Here is a 21,357-nt window from a genome sequence, read left to right as displayed (position 1 = left end):
GGCGTGATGGAACTGGGGGGAGGGGAGAGCTAAATATATTTCTTTATGAAGTAATGAAAATGTTCTAAAATTGTGGTGATGGTTGCACAACTCTGATCAGTCTAAAAATCATTTGATTGCAGTTTGGTGCGGTATATCTCAATTTGTGAATTACAGCTCAATAAAGCCATCCCCCAAACAAAAACATGCTACCAAGCAAAAGTGTTATTTTGGGATTTTATTCCTCACTGTATCCTCAAGGCCTATAATAATAGTACCTGGCCCACCGTAGGTGCTCAGTCTGTATTTATTGAATCTTACAAACTTTCAAAAGGACTAAATTATCTTCAAGGTCTCTTTATGCCTAATACTCTAATTCTAAAAAATCAATTAGAAAACAAAAGGAGGAACTCTCAAGGTTATTGCCCTCCACTTGAGAATTTTTAGAAATAGCCTATTTAAAGGGCCTGTAAAGGAGCACAATCCTTCCGCTTTTGGCAGGGAGGGTGGACAAGTGGTTGCCACACACTTTTTTATATGAGGCCTGTATGAATATTAGACTTCAGTTCATTTGATTGAAATGCTAAACTTTCATCTTTCTTGGTAAAATAAAGCTTTATTTGAACAAATGATAGTAATTGTCCAGGAAAGTAAGTGTTCTACTTCAGCTGAGCCCCCATAATTTCTAAACCATGCTATCAGATGATAATATTCAATCCAGGTCACAATGCAGTTACAAAATACCACACCAAACTTGTCCCGTCAATAGGGATTGCTGTTAACAGATCGCCCCTTATTGTATTCCACCATCTGAAATTTCAGCGCTACACTCCTGTGGAATTACATAATCACTACTTAAAAAAACTACTTCAATCTGTTTTCTGAAATAACTTTGTAAAGTGTTGAATAGCAACTATTTTTTATTGTGACTACGTAAGAACTATAGTCTAAACTTCCTGTAAACTTGTAGAAACTTGAACTTTCTGAAGATCCAATATGAGAATAGGTGAAATTAACCCTATAAACTCTATAATATTATAAAGTTATTTCTTATTTGCATTTTTAAAGATTTTTAAAGTTTTGTGTCTGGAGACATTTTACTAGGATATTAGCTTTGTTTTACCATTCTTCCTCTCCCACTCCAAGAAGGGAGCCAGGCGTTTGCACATCCTTCCCTTTAGGACGTTTTGTTGTTAAGGACGGTTACCCACCTTCTAAAGTCAACCAGTCCTTCTGGTTCTCCGTACTGGTCCTACTCCAGGAGAGGACCAGGGGGAGGGGACAAGGCGAGACACAGAACAGTGTGCCCGGGAAGGCTGGACCACAGGCACGGGGACTGTCAACGGAGTCCCAAGGCCCAAATGTGGCAGGGAGGCAAGGCGTCAGCCTTTAAAGAGCCGGTGGGCTTGGCCAAGAAAAGCATCTGTGGAGTCCACCACAGCTTGCGCTCTCCACTCCGCCACCTTCATTTCAGACTACCGTGCCTTCTGGATTGATTCTTGTGAGTCCTGGGTAGGCTCCCCACTCCCAATGACTGAGACTGAATTTCCTACCATCTATGAGAGATGATAGCTGATTTGGTTTAAATGAAATTTAAAAATGTGTTATACAGACAACAGTATGGTGATTACCAGAAGGAAAGGGGGGGGGGGGTGGAGGAAGGTAGAAGATACAGGGGAGATAGATGATGGAAGACTTGATTTGGGGTGGTGTGCATACAATATACAGGTGATGTATTAGAGCAGCAGTTCTCAACCTGTGGGTTGCGAACAATGAAAATACATCCTGCATATCAGATATTTACGTTACGATTCATAACAGTAGCAAAATTACAGTTATGAAGTAGCAACGAAAATAATTTGATGGCTGGGGGTCACCACAACACGAGGAACTGTATTAAAGGGTCACAGCACTAGGAAGGTTGAGAACCACTGTATTAGAGAATGTACATGTGAAACCTATATAGTTTTGTTAATCTGTCACCCCAATAAATTCAATTTTAAATTCATTTCAGACAAACCAGTTTATGTGGAGTAAGATTCACACCCAATACATTATTGCTATTTTCATGTTTTAAAATACTTGAGATCCTTGTATCTTCATGATCTCATTTGATTTTCAACATCCCATGAGAAAGGCTGAGTAGTTTTAAGATTCTCAACATCCTAATCCAGTAGTCTTAAGTGTACTCCATGGAATTCTGGTGTTTCCCCAGTGGGATCAATGTGTTACATACACTACGATATCCAGCAGATGAGGGAAAATAGCCAAGTTCTCAAGTTTGTATGGAAAAAACTAAGCTAATGGGTACATTTCAATTTTTAGCTTTTCTTTCATAATTTTTCATAGCTCTTTGGTGTCTGCTATAAAATGTACAGGTAGTAAAATTTTCAGAACTTTGCAATAACTTTGTCATGTTTTGTTCAACTTTTGTTCATATATAAAGCCTTAGGCTATGGTTTTTATAACACATATATTCTCATATTTTGGGTGAATTGTTTCTATTTAAGATGCTGAAATTAAATGACCAGTATTACATAAGCAGCAAGCAAGGTGTTACAGAACATGATTTCCAGGCAAGTTTGAGAAAAAAAACTACAGGAGTGCCCTAGTGGTTTGGCTCAGTAGATAAAGCGTCGGCCTGCAGCCTGAAGGGTCCTGGGTTCGATTCTGGTCAAGGGCATATGCATGGTTGCGGGCTCAATCCCCGTGCAGGATGCAGTCAATCAATGATTCTCTCTCATCACTGATGTTTCTATCCTCCCTCTCCCTTTCTCTCTGAAATCAATAAAAATATATTTTTTAAAAAACAACACAACTGCAGGCGTCAACTCTCTATTGAAGAAGAAACAGAATCCCCAGTGATGAAAAGACATAGCAGTTAACACGATTGTGTGGCAACTTCTAAATGCATCTTCAGGTTCTCTGTGCAGTGTGATCCCTTCACACTGCAAGACACCGAGTCTGCCCGAGAGCACCTCTGACCCAAGGGAGGAGCAAGCGGAGGGCAACATGGGTGCACCAGCTCTCAGGCCCTTGCGGTTAGGCTTCCCCACCTCTCACCTAATGGCCCCGGCCACTGGCACTGAAAAAGCCTGCACCTTTCACTGGCACACTAACTGTAGCCGCGCACAGTCACAGAGTCATTGTTTTCACTGAAATGACAAAATAAAAATGTAAAAGAGCAGTGACCATTTTAATCAGACTTTTACTTTACAAATATAAAAATATAACCAAAACTTCAGTTTCTTTTTATACATTTTCTATATTTTTATATGAGAAAACTTAATTGAGAAAAGTTCTCCAAGCCCAATTATAAATGATGCCTATACTCTAGGATGTGAACACAGTAACCAGAAGTTTAAGTTTATAAATGTAGTGATCTTTCCCTCAACATTTCCCCAATTTACCTCTAGTCTAACAATACAGCCCATCATTAAAATACAAACTACACCTAAACTGGCTCAATCTAGACTGACTTAGGCTTTAGTCTGTTTTTTTTTTTTTTGTTTCTTTTCACCAAGACAAGCCTTATAAATATAGTACGAGCTAATACTAAAAGTGTCTTTTATGGCTCAAGTGAAAACTACAGTATTCTGTTTCTCATCACATATTTAAGCAACAAAGGGAAATTGAAGTGAGTCCAGTTTAACCCAAATAAGTGATAGAAAACAAATGGAATAATTATGGAAAATGAAACCTTATGCTACAGAAGCTGACTTGCATTATAGTCAAAAACCACTAAACCTCTCTGGCCATGCACACTCTGACAGTCTTAGTGATGGGCACCCATTGTCCCCAACACCATAAACTAGTAAAAACATTAAGTTTGAGGAACTCCCATGTGAAAAGCTACACCATCATCATCTCAAGTGACCTGAACAAATACTTAAAAAACTGCTTGCTGGCCTGCTGAATCTGGAGGACCTCGACCTCTCACTTCTAATTAATTATGGAAGGAAAAAAAATAGACCAATTTATTTTATCCAAACAAAATGCTCCCTTAAAGGAACTCTTAAATATCCAAAGTAATAATTGAGCCATACAACGCTAGTTACAAGGTAAGACAATGATAAAAACCCAGACCTGATCTTAAAAGTACAAATTCACAGAATCATCATTTGCCATTTTAAGTATCACCTACGTCTTAAAAAATCACAAGTCTTGCCCTAGCCGGTTTGGCTCAGAGGATAGAGCGTCGGCCTGGGGACTGAAGGGTCCTGGGTTCGATTCTGGTTTAGGGCAAGTTACTCAGTTGAAGGCTCCTCACCAGCCCCGGTCCTGGCTAGGACTCGTGCAGGAAACAACCAATTGATGTGTTTCTCTCACATCGATATTATTGTCTTTCCCTCTCTTTCCCACTCTCTCTAAAAATCAATGGGGAAAAAAATATCCTCAGGTGAGTATTCAAATAAATAAAATAAATCACAAATCTTCACCACTTAGAAAAAAATTCACTTTTGTTCAAATGGGTTTTCAATGCTAAATAAATATGATTTAAAACATTTTGAGTAGGAGAACCAAGATGGCGGCATAGGTTAACGCCGGAGTTTGCTGCTTTGAACAACTACTTCAAAAGTGAAACCAAAAAACGGAAAGGACATCACCCAGAACCACAGGAACGCTGGCTGAGTGGAAGTCCTACAACTAGGAGGAAAGAGAAACGCATACAGACACTCAGAGGAGGCGCAGTGCTGAAGTCAAATTCTGAGGTGCGGAGTGCGAGGAGCGGGCTGGCGGCGGAGGGCGCGGTTGTTGTTTTCAATCGGGAGGGAGTCGCAGACTCTGAGCACCAGATCCGGGCGAGTCTTTAGGGACCCAGACTCAAACGGGAGAAGCGGGACTGTCTGGCTTCGGTCAGAGCGAGTGCAGCTTTCTCTCCGAGCTTTGCAGCGGGTGCTGGGACTCAGAGAGGCAGAGCCCCTGGGGACAGGACTGAGAGCCGCCATAACTGCTCTCTCCGGCCCACCCTGTTGATCCTGTGCGACCCGCCCCGCCCAAGCCCTGCACAGAGGCATTTGCCGGATAGCCTCAGGCAAAGGCATTTGCTGGATAGCCTCAGGCAAAGGCTAGATTAGCACCTCCCTAGAGGACAGAAGTTCTCTCACTGCTGACACAGCTGATTCTCATAGCCACTTGGCCTGGAGGTCAAACCCTCCCTGGAATTAGCTACAACAATCAAGATTTATCTATAAGACTTCGAACAAAGACCACTAGGGAGTGCACCAAGGAAGCATAACAAAATGCGGAGACAAAGAAACAGGACAAAATTGTCAATGGAAGAAATAGAGTTCAGAACCACACTTTTAAGGTCTCTCAAGAACTGTTTAGAAGCTGCCGATAAACTTAATGAGATCTACACGAAAACTAATAAGACCCTCGATCTTATATTGGGGAACCAACTAGAAATTAAGCACACACAGACTGAAATAACGAATATTATACAGACGCCCGACAGCAGACCAGAGGAGCGCAAGAATCAAGTCAATGATTTGAAATGCGAGGAAGCAAAAAACATCCAACCGGAAAAGCAAAATGAAAAAAGAATCCAAAAATGCGAGGATAGTGTAAGGAGCCTCTGGGACAGCTTCAAGCGTACCAACATCAGAATTATAGGGGTGCCAGAAGATGAGAGAGAGCAAGATATTGAAAACCTATTTGAAGAAATAATGACAGAAAACTTCCCCCACCTGGTGAAGGAAATGGACTTACAGGTCCAAGAAGCGCGGAGAACCCCAAACAAAAGGAATCCAAAGAGGACCACACCAAGACACATCATAATTAAAATGCCAAGAGCAAAAGATAAAGAGAGAATCTTAAAAACAGCAAGAGAAAGAAACTCAGTTACCTACAAGGGAATACCCATACGACTGTCAGCTGATTTCTCAACAGAAACTTTGCAGGCCAGAAGGGAGTGGCAAGAAATATTCAAAGTGATGAATACCAAGAACCTACAACCAAGATTACTTTATCCAGCAAAGCTATCATTCAGAATTGAAGGTCAGATAAAGAGCTTCACAGATAAGGAAAAGCTAAAGGAGTTCATCACCACCAAACCAGGATTATATGAAATGCTGAAAGGTATCCTTTAAGAAGAGGAAGAGGAAGAAAAAGGTAAAGATACAAATTATGAACAACAAATATGCATCTATCAACAAGTGAATCTAAGAATCAAGTGAATAAATAATCTGATGAACAGAATGAACTGTTGATTATAATAGAATCAGGGACATAGAAAGGGAATGGACTGACTATTCTTGGGGGGGAAAGGGGTGTGGGAGATGTGGGAAGAGACTGGACAAAAATCGTGCACCTATGGATGAGGACAGTGGGTGGGGAGTGAGGGCGGAGGGTGGGGCGGGAACTGGGAGGAGGGGAGTTATGGGGGGGAAAAAAAGGAACAAATGTAATAATCTGAACAATAAAGATTTAATTAAAAAAAAATTAAAAAAAAATAATAAAAAAAGAAGAAAGAAAAACGTCAAAAAAAAAAAAAACATTTTGAGTAAAACTTTGTTTTTTCCCCTCAATCTACTGAATATTTCCCAGTGCCATTTAGTAGTTTTATATAAAATATACACTAGTTGGATTACTCAGGGAAAATAATATGACAAATATTATAGTTATACAATACAAAAGAGCACTCATTTATAAACAAACCTGAACATGGAAGGCAGTCAAAAATATATCAGTTAATCAAGAGCTCATTTAAAAACTATTCAGTATTTAATACGTAGAGACTTGGAATGCACAAGTTAAGACTTAGTCCTTGAAGAAGTGTGATAAGTTTATTTATACAAGACCTTAGTGTTAAACAGTGTCCTTGAACCCTCTTCTAATGCTGTAGGAACACATCATATTTAAACATCCCTTCCAGAAACCAGAACAAGAGTGTTGGAATACAACAAATGACCAGTTCAAATGCAGTTTTAAAAATTTATGTTTGTGTGTTATGAGTATTACATTCAAAACCAGATCTCTTACAGTCCAAGGTTAGTCATCCAGCTGGCTTAAATGAAAGGTTTTTCTCACCTTGACCCCAGTGTATGGATGACTGACTCAAGTACTTATGCTGGAAAGCAGTGATTAAAAAAGAATTTCTAGGTCAGAGCTTAAGTTACAAAGGACATGAGTGGCCTCAAATCAGATGACACTCTTCAATTCACTCCTTTACTGACAGCACTTTATAAATCACACCCCCCCCCCCAAAAAAAAGGGCTACCTCTTTCCACCCACCCCAAATGGCAAGAGCTAATGTGGTCTGGAATGTGGTCACTGTAGCTTTTCCCTCGGATTCCAGAAGCAATCATGGAAAGTGGGCTGGATTACGCAGTTTCCAACTCTGCCTTCCCCAATGTTTTAGGACTCAGCTAACCAGAGAGCTCACCAATAAAGTAATGAATTAGAAAGATGCGAATGTAAACCAGAGGGCAGGGCTGTTAGCCCTTGAGGGAAGAGGACTATCCACAGAACCAGTGGCTTTTTCGAAGGAAACCTGCCCACGTTTGGTCCTGGGGTGTGGCGCTCGCCTACTACTTGAGCAGAGACCCAGTTACAGTTACTACTTTATATGCAACCATGTGAAGGTTTGACATGTAAATGAATTTGCATGTTTATAAATAAAATTGCCCAGGCACTCTTCGTCTGACTTTCTCAAGTCTAAATAGGGAAAAACATGATACAGCTTTCACATCAGAACAGCCCTATGATCAGTACCATAAAGTTGTAAGAACCAATCAACAGTTCATCTCTATTAAAAACTTAACCTGCCAATCTCTTTTAATAGCTGTATCTTGCAAATTTCCTTTACATTAAGCCTGCAGTAAATAACTGTGTAATAAGGCATACACAATATATTTTAACCATTAAGCAATGACACAGCCAGCAAACTGCCCTAAGATTTGTTTTTTTATTCCTTTAAATTTGACATTAATTTAGCAGTATTTTTTAAAGTTTTTAAAATTTGTTGTTTTTCTCTTAGGCTGACAAACATCTATTCCTTATCCTGTCCTTAGATTTCAGATTATTCCAACATTACTTTGAAATATTATTTCTCCACTGGGTCAGTTGCTAAAATCAAATTTTCACCTCTATGGATACAACTTCAAGTTAATTGAAATAACTAACTTTGCAATCCAAGAGTTCAAAACCTAACTCATTCACTTTCATAAACTTCCTTCACAGACTGCCACTTTACCATGGCCCTAAGAATAACCAAGACACAAATTCAGAACAGCACAAATAATTAATACCCTGATCATGTGAAGAAAAAACTCTAAATGAGCTCTAGATCCATCTCTTTTTATACCACTCCCCATGACTTTCCCAAACCTACCCCATTTTAATGGTCTCCCTTATGTTTAAGGTCCATTGTTTATAAAGTAAGGTCTGGCTGAACCAGTATAAAATGTACCAGTGAGTAACATACTGGGAATTCTGCTGTAATACAATGCATCAGAGTGTAAAGTTTGGTACAGGATTTGCACCTTGGACTCATTCAAGCCAATCTAGTTCCCAAAAGTAACAGAAGATCCTCATCACAAAGATCTCTAAGACGGCCTTGGAGTGTACCCTCAAGAGTGGTACCCAAACAAGGGTCCCATCCATCAGCTTCATTGATCTAAACCTGCCATTGTCTCTGAACACTCACCAGCCTAAGGGGGGAGAAAAACACGATCCTCACCTGTAAGAATTTTACAAGTTTAATGTGAAATTAAAAAAAAAAAATACAAATAGAAAGAAGTCCACTTTTTTTAATGTACAAAAACGTATGAGTAGAAACAAAAGCAAATTAAACATTATCACATATGTTTACACCACTATCTAGGTTCTTCATATCAATGTTACTATTCAAACAATAGAAAGCAGGTGGCAATTTAGAGGGTGGGAAAGAGATAAAACAAAAAACCTCTTCTACCATGTTTTTTCTAGACTGTGCAGAGCTGTGCTCACAGAGACGGCTTCTTTCACTTCTCCACTGTGCAGGAATTCAGTTGTATATAAAATTGAACCTGAATTTTAAAAAGAACAACAGCTTTATTAAAAACAATATCCTTTACATAGTTTCTACCTAAGATCAGCAATTTTCAACCTCCTTCATCTGATGGCACACGTAAGCTAACCACTAAAATTCTGCAGCACACCAAAACACATATTTTTGCTGATGTGACCAAAATAAAAATAGGTATAATTTTGATTTATTCACACCAGATGGCTACTGTGTTGGCTATCACTTTTTTATTTGACAATCTAAGGGAAAAGAGGTCAGTGCCAGGTATTCCAAGTTTTAAGAATTCTGCAACACACTGGTTGAAAAATCACTTGCCTTAGATCGGTGGTCACCAACCAGTGGTCCACGGACCACTGGTGGTCCATGAGGTCTGAAAGGTTGGCGACTACTGCCTTAGATGATAAAAAAAATTTGGACATTTCTACCCTCCCTTGACATTTTTGGCATTTTCCACACTGAAACACACTTTTCTCTCACCCGTCACAACTCACACATTAAATAACAGTGCTATTGAAATTTATAATAATAATAATAAAAGAGTCTAAATTTGATTAACTATCCACTAATAGGTTCCCTGAGGGAAGGAAAAGATTTTACACTTCATTGTATTCTGACCACTCAGCACAGTTCCTGGCCTGATAGGTGGTGTTTAAATAAATGAATAATATGACTTTTTTTCATATCCCATTTTTCAACCAAAGCAGAGGAGTAAAAGATGAAGTTAGATTAGTGTAACAAAACAGAAAGCCCTATTTTACTCAAGAAGCTTTAATAGAAGGCAAGATGACGACTGGAATTGTTTCTAAATTAACGTTTAGTAAGCACTTACCAGGTGCCTGGCATTATTATAAGCACTTTACGTGCGTTATTTCACTGTTTCTCACAATTCTATGAAGTGGGGACCACCATTTACAGATGAATAAAGAGGCAAATAGGTATGTATAACCATTTGTTGTGGCCAAACTGTCAGGAAGTATTGAAGGTGGAAATCAAATCCAAACACTGACCACAGAATCTGTATTCTAACCACCATGCTATTCTGCAATTCCTAGCTATGGTTGGCTCTAAGTTCAACCACTATGAGTCAACTTTTAAAAAAAAAAATGCATTTCTCATCACTCTGCCTTAAAAAAATATATATATCAAATTCCATGTAAAAATCCAGGACGTAATCCCATATGCCCCCAATTTGGGCCTAAATACAGTAGGTTCCAGAAAGGAAAAAGAATATATTACACCAAGAGATTCAATCCCCACATTTTTATGTAGGTAACTCTCTTTGTATTGTACATTGCTGACTACAATTTTTCTATGGCTTCTTTGAATGAAGACTTCAAACTTAACTGTACAGAGTATCAAATTCGGGGAAGAGCAGTTACACAAATACCATGTCAGGCAAACGTTAGGGCCACTTTTGGTCAGTCATGTTTAATCTATGGCTTGCACATGATGTAAGGGTACATCTACTGTCTTAACTTCCTTAAAGACCAAAATTCATGAACTATCCCTTCTCAAGTGGCTCGGAGTATTTTAAATCTGGCAGCTTAGTCAAATCAACCACAAATGTTCAACATTCCATACCTGCTCAGAAGCTGAGGGAGACTAGAAATGATGGGTCCATATCCGGGTGCGTTGTCATACAATTCAAACAACGGTGCGGCTACCAGCTTGTAATTTTTAGGGACTGCGAACAAGGCTAAAATAAAACAAAGCAGTACTCATTTTCTCTAATTTCTTATATAATCAGTTTCCACTTCATTTGTAATAACCAATTTTACATTTGAAAAACATTTGTGGAAAAAGATAATCTCAATACATTTTGGTTCTGTCTTTTAAGCAAATTCATAGTGAGAGCTTTGAAACTGACTTAAAGAGATCCATGCTATTAACAACCAAGAGCACCTTATATAAGTTCTGGCCCTGAGAGGAAGGGGAGAAGTAATTTGTAATTTATTTGGACTCCCCTTTAAGAATATTATAAAAAATGGGATAATTATTTGTTTAAATGCACTAGCCTAAAGATGCTATTTTTTTAAAAACAAATCATCTGGTACTTGAGGGTCTAGTTAAACTTACTTTCTCGCCCTAGCTGGTTTGGCTCAGTGGATAGAGCGTCAGCCTGCGGATTGAAGGGTCCCAGGTTCGATTCAGGTCAAGGGCACATGCCTGGGCTGCAGGCTCGATCCCTAGTTGGGGGGGGGCATGCAGGAGGCAACCAATCAATGATTTCTCTCATCGATGTTTCTATCTCTCTCTTCCTCTCTGAAATCAATAAAAATATTATTTATTTTAAAAATAAACAAACTTACTTTCTCCCCAATAGTATATGACTGGCATATCTATGAGAAAAACTAGGTAGTTCTATATAAACTTGCTTTGTGTTTTTAAAAAACTCAAGGAACCTGAAGATAAATAGAAGTATCCTTGAAATTACGCTATAAAAGTTTTTAAATGGCTGCATTCAAAAACAAAATAGCTTACCTTTCTCTTGAAGTTGAACCAAAAACAACTTCTTATGTTCCTTCGGTTTTGTAATATGTGCCGGAATATATGGATACTAAATAACAAGAGAATAATATGTTGTTGCCAAATCATCCATTTATACCTCCATGCCTCTATTTATCAACTTCTCCCATTTTAGACATTAAGCCCAAATATCAACCCTCTGAGACCAAGTTCCTCACAACCCCAACATAATTTTAACATATATCCTGTAACTTCATTTATTTCTTTACATGTTTATCCCCCAATACAGTGCTGCTGAGAGAATTAGAATCCTTCCTAGTCCTCTCTTTACCAGGATCTAGTACCTAACAGATGTACTAATAAAGAAATGCTTTAATAAACATAAAACAACAAATAGTGAACTACTCAACAACTCAAGACAAATAGGTAGACACAGGATTTACAGCTTGAGAAATTTACAACACAATTAAGTCTAATATTTGGTTGCTTTTTAATAAGTTGTTTGTTTTCCCTACAAATGTCATTATTAAGTTAAATTTTCTAGAACCCTGATGTGCTCCTTTTCTTTCAGGCCTTTTTCTCTAGTCTTCATCTTGGTGTTTAAGTCAATGGTGCTTTACAAAAAGACAGAGATACAAAGGTGGTGCTCTTTCCCCTCGACACCTAGTCAATACCCCAAGTTTACTAAAAACACAACCCTTATGTTATACACTAGCAGAGCCGACACTAGGGTTTAGTAAATTAAGGGAATTGTCCTGGGACCACGGTAGGGGACATGAATAAGACTATTCAGAAAGCAGCCTGGAGAACTTTTGGGTTCTGACTGAGCATTTTCCAGTTATATCTAGGAATGTTCAAAAAAAAGGTTTACATGTTAATTGTTCCTGCACCCACCTAAGTATGTGTCCATCATTTTACTTTTTATCCTATCACAGAGGTTTCCCCCACTTCGCTTAATCCCACCTCCTTAAATGTGTCACCAATGAATTTCATGTATAAATACGGATGTAACCCTGCCATTCTCCGGAGCACTATCTCAATTCGTTGAGGTTCTGCTTCCCGGCATATGTCGACAGTTTGGCTCAAATAAACTCACAAAAATTCAAAAAAAAAATAGAGGTTTATAGTAATTGTTCTGTGCATCTTTTGACCAGGAACTTCATTCATTTCCAGGTGAAATTCTACTTTCTTAAAGCCAACACAATTCTCAGGTAGTGAGCACTAGCACCAGCTTCCATCGCACCTTATCTTCCTATCCCTCAGCTCTACTGGGAAGTCAGAGGGAAGAGGACAGACAGAACAATCTTTAGATAGGCCAACATCTTGAGAAATTCTTGAGCTGGGATGTCTTGCCATACAAAGAAGCTATTAAAGTCATAGAATCTAGCCAAAAGAATTCAGGATCCAACTTCAAGTATCTATTCTTTCCTACACAAACTATACTTCAGGGTAACCAAGTACTTGATGGGAAAAGTTTCTCTTTATTTAAGGATCAGAATACCAATGAAATGAAAAGATCCAGGACTTGTTATTAATGAGCTAATAACATTACAAAGGAGACAACCAGACATTACAACATTCCTGATAAAAGTTCACAATACCACCCTTGATAGCCAACCTCCAAAATGACTCCCAAAGGTCCCAGTCTTCTTCCTGCTACCCACACCTCTATGTAGTTGCCTCCCACAATGTACTATGTGGGTTTGTGTGACTGACAGTATGAGTAGAACTCACAGTATGTCACCACCAATATTAGTTTATAACAGACTGTAGCTTCCTACTTGGGCACTCTTTCTGTCCAAGTCTCCATCTTGAGGCTCACACACTGGGGGAAGCCAGCTGTCTTACTGGGAGTTGCCCTATGGGGATGCTCTCATGGCAACTGAGGAAGGTGTTAGGTCAAGAGCCAAGAACGAGCTGAGGCCTTCAGTCCTACAGCCCAGAGGAACTGAGAGGTATGCTAAGAATCACACATGTGAGCTTGGGATCAGATCCGTAAGCCTCAGTTCAGCCTTGAGATGACGCAATCCCAGCTGACGACTTGACCAAAATTTCACAAGAGACCATGAGCCAGAAAGACCCAGCTAAGCACTCCCAGATGCCTGACCCTGAGAAACTAAGATAATAAATGTTTGCTGTTTTAGACTGCTAAGTTTTGGGGTAATAGATTAGGTAACAATAAATAAACAATATTATCTCCTCTAGTGAACCTTGTACTCCCCTCCCAAAAGATTGAGCCCAAATTTAATCTATTGATCTAACTATCAATTTACAGGAGAGGATAAAGAGTTACATGTTCAATGACAACAGGGAATGCAATCAGCAATGGAAACACTACATCACACATTACAAGGGGGAAAAAGAAAGACAGGGGCTCTGGCGGGATAACTCAGTTGGTTAGAGCGTTGTCCCAATACGCCAAGGTTGCAAGCTCAATTCCTGATCAGGGCACACACAAGAATTAACCAATGAATGCATAAATGACTGGAAGAACAAATCATGTATGTCTGTCTGTCTGTCTGTCTCTCTCTCTCTCTCTAAAAAAATAAAAAATAAAAAAAATTTTAAAAAGACAGGGAACCAACTTGTAGATGTAAAAAATTCTTAAGAGATTATCCTAATTAAAATAAACAAAGTAACAATAAAATTTGAAACTATAAGGAATATGTGAACAGTGACTACGTTTAATGACATTATGGAATTTTTTATTATTTAAAAAAATCCTTATCTTTTAGAGACACATACTGGAAAATTTACTATTGAAATTATATCGAGGATTTGCTTCCAAACAATCTCAGTTGTTAACCGCTGAAGGTGGATGACAGGTAAAGGATATATTTACTCTATTTTCTGTACTTTTGTATAGATTTGAAATTTTCTTTTAAAAGAAAAAATGCTCAGAATTAAAATTTTTCATTTCAGTTAAGAAGGGTAAAAAGGAAGTTTCAAGTCAAAGTCTACTATGATCTTTTTATTTTATCTTACTTATTTTTTTACTATGATCTTTTTAAATGGCTGGAATTAAACCCGTTTCCTACTTCCCCAAATGCCTAGCAAATACAACTGAACACTGACCTGAGGAGGTTCAAAATTTGGTCTCCACCAGTTACCAATGCAGTCATCAATGACCCAGTCTTGCAGGACTCCATCTTGACGACCTAGTATCTGTCAGAAAAGAAATGATACAGCCAGTAAGCAATAGAACATACATGACCATACACTCTTCTTCAATGAACAGATTTTTTTGGCAGCACTCCTAATAGATACATACTTTGCATATGGGCTTCCTTTCTATAATTTCTTATTTATTACTGTATGTGTCACCCTGCCCAAGACATACACTATTAGTTCAAAACTGGCAATCTAGCATTGACATAAACAGAGAGAACCCAACAAATATTGTTATACCCTGACTATACTTTAAAAAAACCAAAGATAATCAATTACCCATATCAGCCAATGCTATACAATAGTTTTTATAAAATCAACTATGGCTTCTGTAAGTCACCCATCTGACCAAGTTATAAAAAGAAGTGTGCAAAATTCAAAATTTTCCTTTTTATGATTCTGTAAAACATTAAACTTATATTGTTTTAATCAAAGCTGTAGTCTACATTTTAATTAGTCAAAAATGGTTCTAAAAGTTTCATTAACAACAAAGAGCAGTTCCCTGTCCCACTCCACCCACTGGCTATAACTCTCAACTCTTAGCTGTTTTACCCTGTTATTTGCCTCTGTTTTTAAAAGCATTCAAAATCCTACAGAGGCCTACCATGAACAAAACTACCTGCATTCAGAGCTCCAGCGTCAAGACCTACTAGATGTATAACATCAACAAGTTACTTGAACTCCCTGTGCCCCAGTTTTCTTATCAGTAAAATGGAGTTAATAATAATACCTACTTCCTAGGGCTACTGTGATAACTAAAGAAGTTATTGTATGTAAAACACTTAGGATAGCACAGTAAGTGCCCAATAAATATTGGCCTTTGTTAATCATTACTATTACATAAACACTTCAAGGAAAAAAATAAAAGTTAAGTATAAGTTGAACTCCTGGAAAATAAACATTGTACATACTAACACTCTGGGGTTTAAGTTTTATTTATTGAAAAGTAATCAAAATAAACTTATCCTTTCACAAGACATAAAAAGCCTAATTATCTAGTAAGTGGGTGGTATTAACAAGGGCAATAATATAACCGTCCAAGTGGTTAAATAGAAAAATACCTCTGTCATCAAGCGTTTTAGTCCTTCAACTTCGTCTTCTCCTGGGTTAAGTTCACCACCAGGTCTGCATAAATGTTAAGAATTTCAGCTTTCAACTCAATACAATTTTGGGATAATAGGAAGAAGACAGTAATAGTTATTTCTATCAAGTAACTGAACAGCACACATACTCCAGTGTCACATGATGAGGCAATCAAAGTGAAGGGAAGAATATGCTAGAAATAAAAAGCTGAATTCGCTTCTTTTCCGACGAAACACCAAATGGCGGATGACGCCGGTGCTGCGGGAGGGCCCGGAGGCCCCGGGGGCCCCGGAATAGGAGGTCGCGGCGGCTTCCGTGGAGGATTTGGCAGCGGCATCCGAGGCCGGGGTCACGGCCGGGGTCGGGGCCGGGGCCGAGGCCGCGGAGCTCGTGGAGGCAAGGCCGAGGACAAGGAGTGGATCCCTGTCACCAAGCTGGGCCGCCTGGTCAAGGACATGAAAATCAAGTCCCTAGAGGAAATCTACCTATTCTCCTTGCCCATCAAGGAATCGGAGATCATTGACTTTTTCTTGGGGACATCCCTCAAGGACGAAGTCTTGAAGATCATGCCTGTGCAAAAACAGACACGTGCTGGCCAGAGGACCCGGTTCAAGGCATTTGTCGCCATTGGGGACTACAATGGACATGTCGGTCTGGGTGTGAAGTGCTCAAAGGAAGTAGCCACTGCCATCCGAGGAGCCATCATCCTGGCCAAGCTCTCCATTGTGCCCGTGCGGCGAGGCTACTGGGGAAACAAGATTGGCAAGCCCCACACCGTACCTTGCAAGGTGACTGGCCGCTGTGGCTCTGTACTGGTGCGCCTCATCCCTGCCCCCAGGGGTACGGGCATTGTCTCGGCCCCTGTGCCTAAGAAATTGCTGATGATGGCTGGTATTGACGACTGCTACACTTCGGCCAGGGGCTGCACTGCCACCCTGGGCAACTTCGCCAAGGCCACCTTTGATGCCATCTCTAAGACCTACAGCTATCTCACCCCAGATCTCTGGAAAGAGACCGTGTTCACCAAGTCTCCCTATCAGGAATTCACTGACCATCTTGTCAAGACCCACACCAGAGTTTCTGTGCAGAGGACCCAGGCTCCCGCTGTGGCCACCACATAATTTTATACAAGAAAAATAAAGTGAATTAAGCCTGCTAAAAAAAAAAAAAAAAAAAAAAAAAAAAAAAGCTGAATTCACGTTAATTCACCAGACTAACAGTACACAAACCCTAATTTTAAACAAACAAAATATGTAGCATAATGTAAACATTACATAATTGCTGACCATCAGTCCATCCCAATCTCTTTTCTCTGGAAGCTATTTAGCGAGAGTGGAGTCTAGAAACAGCCACAGAGCAATGAACCACATTCTTTTAGTCTGAAGAATGGGGTATTTTTCCAGAACGCCAACCTAAATATTTGAGACCTCTCTTTTGGTAAAATCTGGTCAAATAGTTGTGAACTAAATGTATATCAAGGAATTTATAAGCTTAAATGGTAAAACTAAAAATTTATCCATAAAAATGTAAGCCATTTCAAGAATAGGAAACACTATTCATCCTAAGAAATAATATCCATTGTTCTTAGCGATGCTACAATGACTTCTAGTAACAGAACTTGGACCAATTTGTTTAACAGGGCTCCTATCAAGCTCTGTCATTAATATCAACAATATACAGAGACATGTGGATTTCTAGTTAGGCAATAAGTGAGCATTGCCCTGAAGAAAAATTAATTGCGATTTTTCTTTTTCTAAAGATTCCATGAACAGCCATGTTTGTTGAGTGAATACTATATTCCAAAGCTGCATAAAACAGCAACCAGCTGTCTTGCTGTTAATTTCCAACAACACTTACAGTTTGAAGAAAGTTGTTCCCAGCTGTAGCAGTAGCACATGGGGTAGTCGGTGCTCATGTACAATCAGAACCCCTTCTACAGTCCTCCTCATTCCAATTTTATCAAATTCCTCCCTCATGCGTTGAAATCTGGCTGCAACAGAGCTGTCCTTCTCATAGAGGGGCTCTTTTGTACCAAAAGTATAATTGGTAAGAGGGTACCTGTGATCCAAAGACAAACATTACACATGAGAACTGGAGACCATAATTTACCAGCATAGATACTAACCATACACATATACATACATACATATATATAACATGTATACAGTAAATAGTGTATATATACTGTACTCAGGGACAGAGGATTTGTCCAGTTACACAACTAGTTAATGAAACAGCAGAGACTGGAATCCAGATCTTGGAACTCTGAAGCTCGAGCTTCTATTAGATCAAGCATATATACCACTATCCTTAAGGCCCTTAAATGCTTAGTTATCTGGACATCTGGTAATCCCCTGGTTTTAGGTTGTGGCTAGTACCATAGCATTGCCAAGCTAGCTAATGTCGCTTTGGGCTCCTCTGACAGGTAATCAGAAATGGTATTAATCCTATTAGCCTAAATGGCTAATCTCTTTTTTCTAAAAGTTGAGCTACTACTTCCATCATCTCTTCTGTTTTTTCTACTTCTCCCAGTCAAGTACCCTCAGACTTTTTTCTTTACATGAACTTTTCTTTCCCCTCTAAAACCTTTTAGCCTTCTGTATTTATTTCATTCATTATCCTTATTCTTCCCTTCTCTTCATTCATTATCTTCTACCCAATCTGAATATCCTTTCTATATCAAAATATGGCTCATACTGTTGAAGACGGTTTTCATCTTGCCTAGCAAAGATCAAATTTTTCCTTAAAAATACCATTTTTATCACACATATCACCTTGTAACCCCTCAATCATGAGATTTACAGTAAGAAGCCTCTGGTTCTAAGCCTCTGAGTCAGAATGCTTTGACCACATTGTCCATCCCCAAGGTATCTATCTATTCTATAAAAATGTCTCGACATGAAGTCAGTAACTACATAACTAATCCACTCTGCTATTCTTGAAAGGGGTTGCCAAAACTTAAAAAGTTAGTTTGAGCCCAGCCATGATGGCTCAGTGGAGGTCAGGGTTTGATTCCCCGTCAGGGCACATGCCTGGGGTTATGGGCTCAATTCCCAGTGGGGGGCATGCGGAGGCAGTCGATCAATGATTATCTCTCATCATTGATGCTTCTATCCCTCTCTCTTCCTGTCTGAAATCAATTAAAATATATATTGCGGGAGACGGGGGAAGGAAAGGACTTCAACTTTTATCTTTACTCACACATGAACTGATTTACAACACGATTATTTCTGAATACTGTATTTATATAGGAGAGGAAAAGAACTGTAAATCCATCAACCCATAACTTTAATGGAGCAAAGATTAAAACATTTTCACCAAGTTAATTCTACGTAAGGGCTTAGTGCAAACTGATCCAATAATCAAGGCAAACCAAGGGGAAAAAAAACTGAGTCCTGGTTCTAATCACCGCTACAGGCTGTGCTTTCACACTGTTTAAAAGGGGAGCATTTGCCTTTCCCACAACATGGGAATTTTATGAGGATTCTTAAAAGCAGCGCTATGCAATGAAAATATATGATGTTAATGTAATAGCTATTCACTTGAATAAACGCAACTATCTACCAATTCCAGATTTCATAAGCCCCAAAGTTTTATTATCTACATTTCCAAGCAAGCATCTGTTTTGCCAAATAAAACAATAACCATCTTTTCAATTTCAATTCGCTTTTGAGGGAGGGAAATTCATTGATTTGAACATGAAGCAGAGAAAACATCTAAGGTGTCTATCAAAACACCAATATCAGCCCTGGCTGGTTTGGCTCACTGGATAGGGGGGCAGCCTGGGGACTGAAGGGTCTCAGGTTCGATTCCAATCAAGGGCATGTACCTTGGTTGCAGGCACATCTCCAGTGGGGGGTGTGCAGGAGGCAGCTGATCGGTGCTTCTCTCTCATTGATGTTTCTAACTCTCTATCCCTCTCCCCTCCTCTCGGTAAAAAATCAGTAAAATATATATTTTTAAAAAACACACCAATATCAGAAAATCCTTGCACCTTTTTTAAAAAAAGTATGTTTTTATGATTTTAGAGAGAGAAGGGAGTAGAGAGAGAGAAAAACATCAATAGGCTGCCTCCTTTACCTCCGCCCACCGGGGATGGAGCCCTCAACCCGGGCTTGTGCCCTGACCCAGACTCAACCCGGAGACCTTCTGGTGCAATGGAGGATGCTCAACCCACTGAGAGGCCGCACACCCAGGGCAAACCCTTGCACCTTTTAAACACCGAACAGAATGAAGTGGCCATGACCTCCATGCAGGCCAGCATCGCAGCGCCTCACAAACTCTCAGGGCAATTTCTTGAGTGAGACACAGCGCACGGCCAAGGACCTGCCACGGCGAGATTCCTAGCGAGAGTGGCCTCGAAAGGCAATGGCTTGAAGTGCTCACGCGGAAAGGTGCAGATGACAAAACGCAGCTACAGCCCCAGGTTCCCGGGGGTTGCATTATAGACTCCTCCAGGGACTTCAGGCCCAACCGTCCCCGCACCCACCCTCCCGAGCGGCTGGATGCTCTCGCTGCGGCAGAGAAAATTTATGTGAATGCACCGGGCCGGCCAGAGAGCCCCGAGCCCACGAATGAAATGTGTGTGCATGAGCTGGAATGCAAAACAGCCGCTTTATTAGAAAGAAAGAAAGAAAAAAAAAAAAAAAAACAACTAACGCTACGCGTTAGCAGTGGTTCTCAACCTGTGGGTCGGGACCCCGCTGGCGGTCGAACGACCCTTTCACAGGGGTCGCCTAAGACCATCCTGCATATCCGATATTTACATGACGATTCATAACCGTAGCAACATGACAGTTACGAAGTAGCCACGAAAATGATTTTATGGTTGGGTCACCACATGAGGGACTGTATTTAAAGGGCCTGAAGGCTGAGAACCACTGCGTTAGAGCTAGGTCTCGAAAACTGTTAGAAAGATAGACACCATATTTTGCGGGTTCTCTGCGGGGAGGTGGAGGAAAGGATGAATTCAAAGCAAACTAGCGTTCTTCCCATGAATACAGGCGCATGGGAACCAGCCTTCCTCCGGAAGAAGAAAAACCCTCTCAAGTAGGACAGGATCTAACCCCCTTGGCGCTGGCGAACGTGGAAGGGGCCTGCAGGGGGTAAAGGCGCGCACTCGCCAGCGGGAGCGGGGTGGTGGGGAGGCGGGGAGGCACGGAGCCTGCGAGGGCCGGGGCGCGCCGGCCGGAGAACTCCGGACGGGAAGGCGGCTCGGGCTGGCCAGGCCGTACTTACAGGTTGATGGTGCGCTCCAAGGTGAGGGGCTTGGTCTGCTGGATGTACTTGTTGCCGAACTGGTTGACCCCCCGCGGCCAGCCGGTTTGCGAGCGATTGGGCGGCACCACGGACATGCTGGCGAGGACTGGCGGCGAGCGGAAAGCGGGGAGAGGCAGGGAGACTTCCCGGGTGCGGGCAGCGGTTGTCGGCGTCCCACTCAGCAGCCGCGGCCCGCCATTAACGTGAAAGCGGTAGAGAAGGCGGACGCCCGCCGGAAGTGCATCCAGAGCCTCGGGCGGCAGGAAGTAGAGAGGCGGGAGCCAGCCAGGGCGAGCAACCACTGGACCGGCGGCTGATGGGATGTCGCAATATCTTGAGCTCCCATTGGTAGATCAGGTATGGGTTCCGCCTTCTCTTGCTTCGGCGCTTCC

At 40.5% G+C, this 21,357-nt stretch overlaps 2 protein-coding genes across 6 annotated transcripts; one reads left to right on the top strand and one right to left on the bottom strand.

The window, feature by feature from the left end:
* Positions 1–8,665: 8,665 nt before the first annotated feature.
* On the bottom strand, positions 8,666–21,236 carry NUDT21 (nudix hydrolase 21). Of its 5 annotated transcripts, XM_059668013.1 has the most exons (8): positions 20,945–21,236; positions 17,564–17,764; positions 15,685–15,748; positions 14,531–14,620; positions 11,471–11,546; positions 10,571–10,685; positions 9,819–9,952; positions 8,666–8,990 (listed from the first exon to the last, which is right to left on the bottom strand). In XM_059668013.1, the coding sequence occupies exons 1-7, from the start codon at positions 21,058–21,060 to the stop codon at positions 9,835–9,837; spliced, it is 780 nt and encodes a 259-aa protein (XP_059523996.1). In that variant the 5' UTR covers positions 21,061–21,236; the 3' UTR covers positions 8,666–8,990; positions 9,819–9,834. The 5 variants fall into 5 exon arrangements, with proteins under 5 accessions (XP_059523996.1, XP_059523998.1, XP_059523997.1 ...); XM_059668015.1 differs by lacking the exon at positions 9,819–9,952 and having other exon boundaries at positions 8,666–9,013; positions 20,945–21,235; XM_059668014.1 differs by lacking the exon at positions 9,819–9,952 and having other exon boundaries at positions 20,945–21,234.
* LOC132217570 (small ribosomal subunit protein uS5-like) lies at positions 15,928–16,847 on the top strand. Its single transcript, XM_059668012.1, has one exon. The coding sequence runs from the start codon at positions 15,946–15,948 to the stop codon at positions 16,825–16,827; it is 882 nt and encodes a 293-aa protein (XP_059523995.1). The 5' UTR covers positions 15,928–15,945; the 3' UTR covers positions 16,828–16,847.
* Positions 21,237–21,357: the final 121 nt, after the last annotated feature.

Source organism: Myotis daubentonii, chromosome 15 (assembly GCF_963259705.1).
Source record: "Myotis daubentonii chromosome 15, mMyoDau2.1, whole genome shotgun sequence".
Taxonomy (NCBI): domain Eukaryota; kingdom Metazoa; phylum Chordata; class Mammalia; order Chiroptera; family Vespertilionidae; genus Myotis; species Myotis daubentonii.
This window is presented reverse-complemented; position numbering and strand designations above follow the sequence as displayed.

Excerpts from the sequence above, each read along its gene's own strand:
- LOC132217570 (XM_059668012.1), top strand. The coding sequence starts at position 15,946 with ATGGCGGATGACGCCGGTGCTGCGGGAGGGCCCGGAGGCCCCGGGGGC.
- NUDT21 (XM_059668013.1), bottom strand. The coding sequence starts at position 21,060 with ATGTCCGTGGTGCCGCCCAATCGCTCGCAAACCGGCTGGCCGCGGGGG. Across the intron at positions 15,749-17,563 it reads GGAACAACTTTCTTCAAACT|ACCTGGTGGTGAACTTAACC; the intron begins GTAAGTGTTGTT and ends ACATTTATGCAG. Across the intron at positions 11,547-14,530 it reads CAAATTTTGAACCTCCTCAG|TATCCATATATTCCGGCACA; the intron begins GTCAGTGTTCAG and ends CTTGTTATTTAG.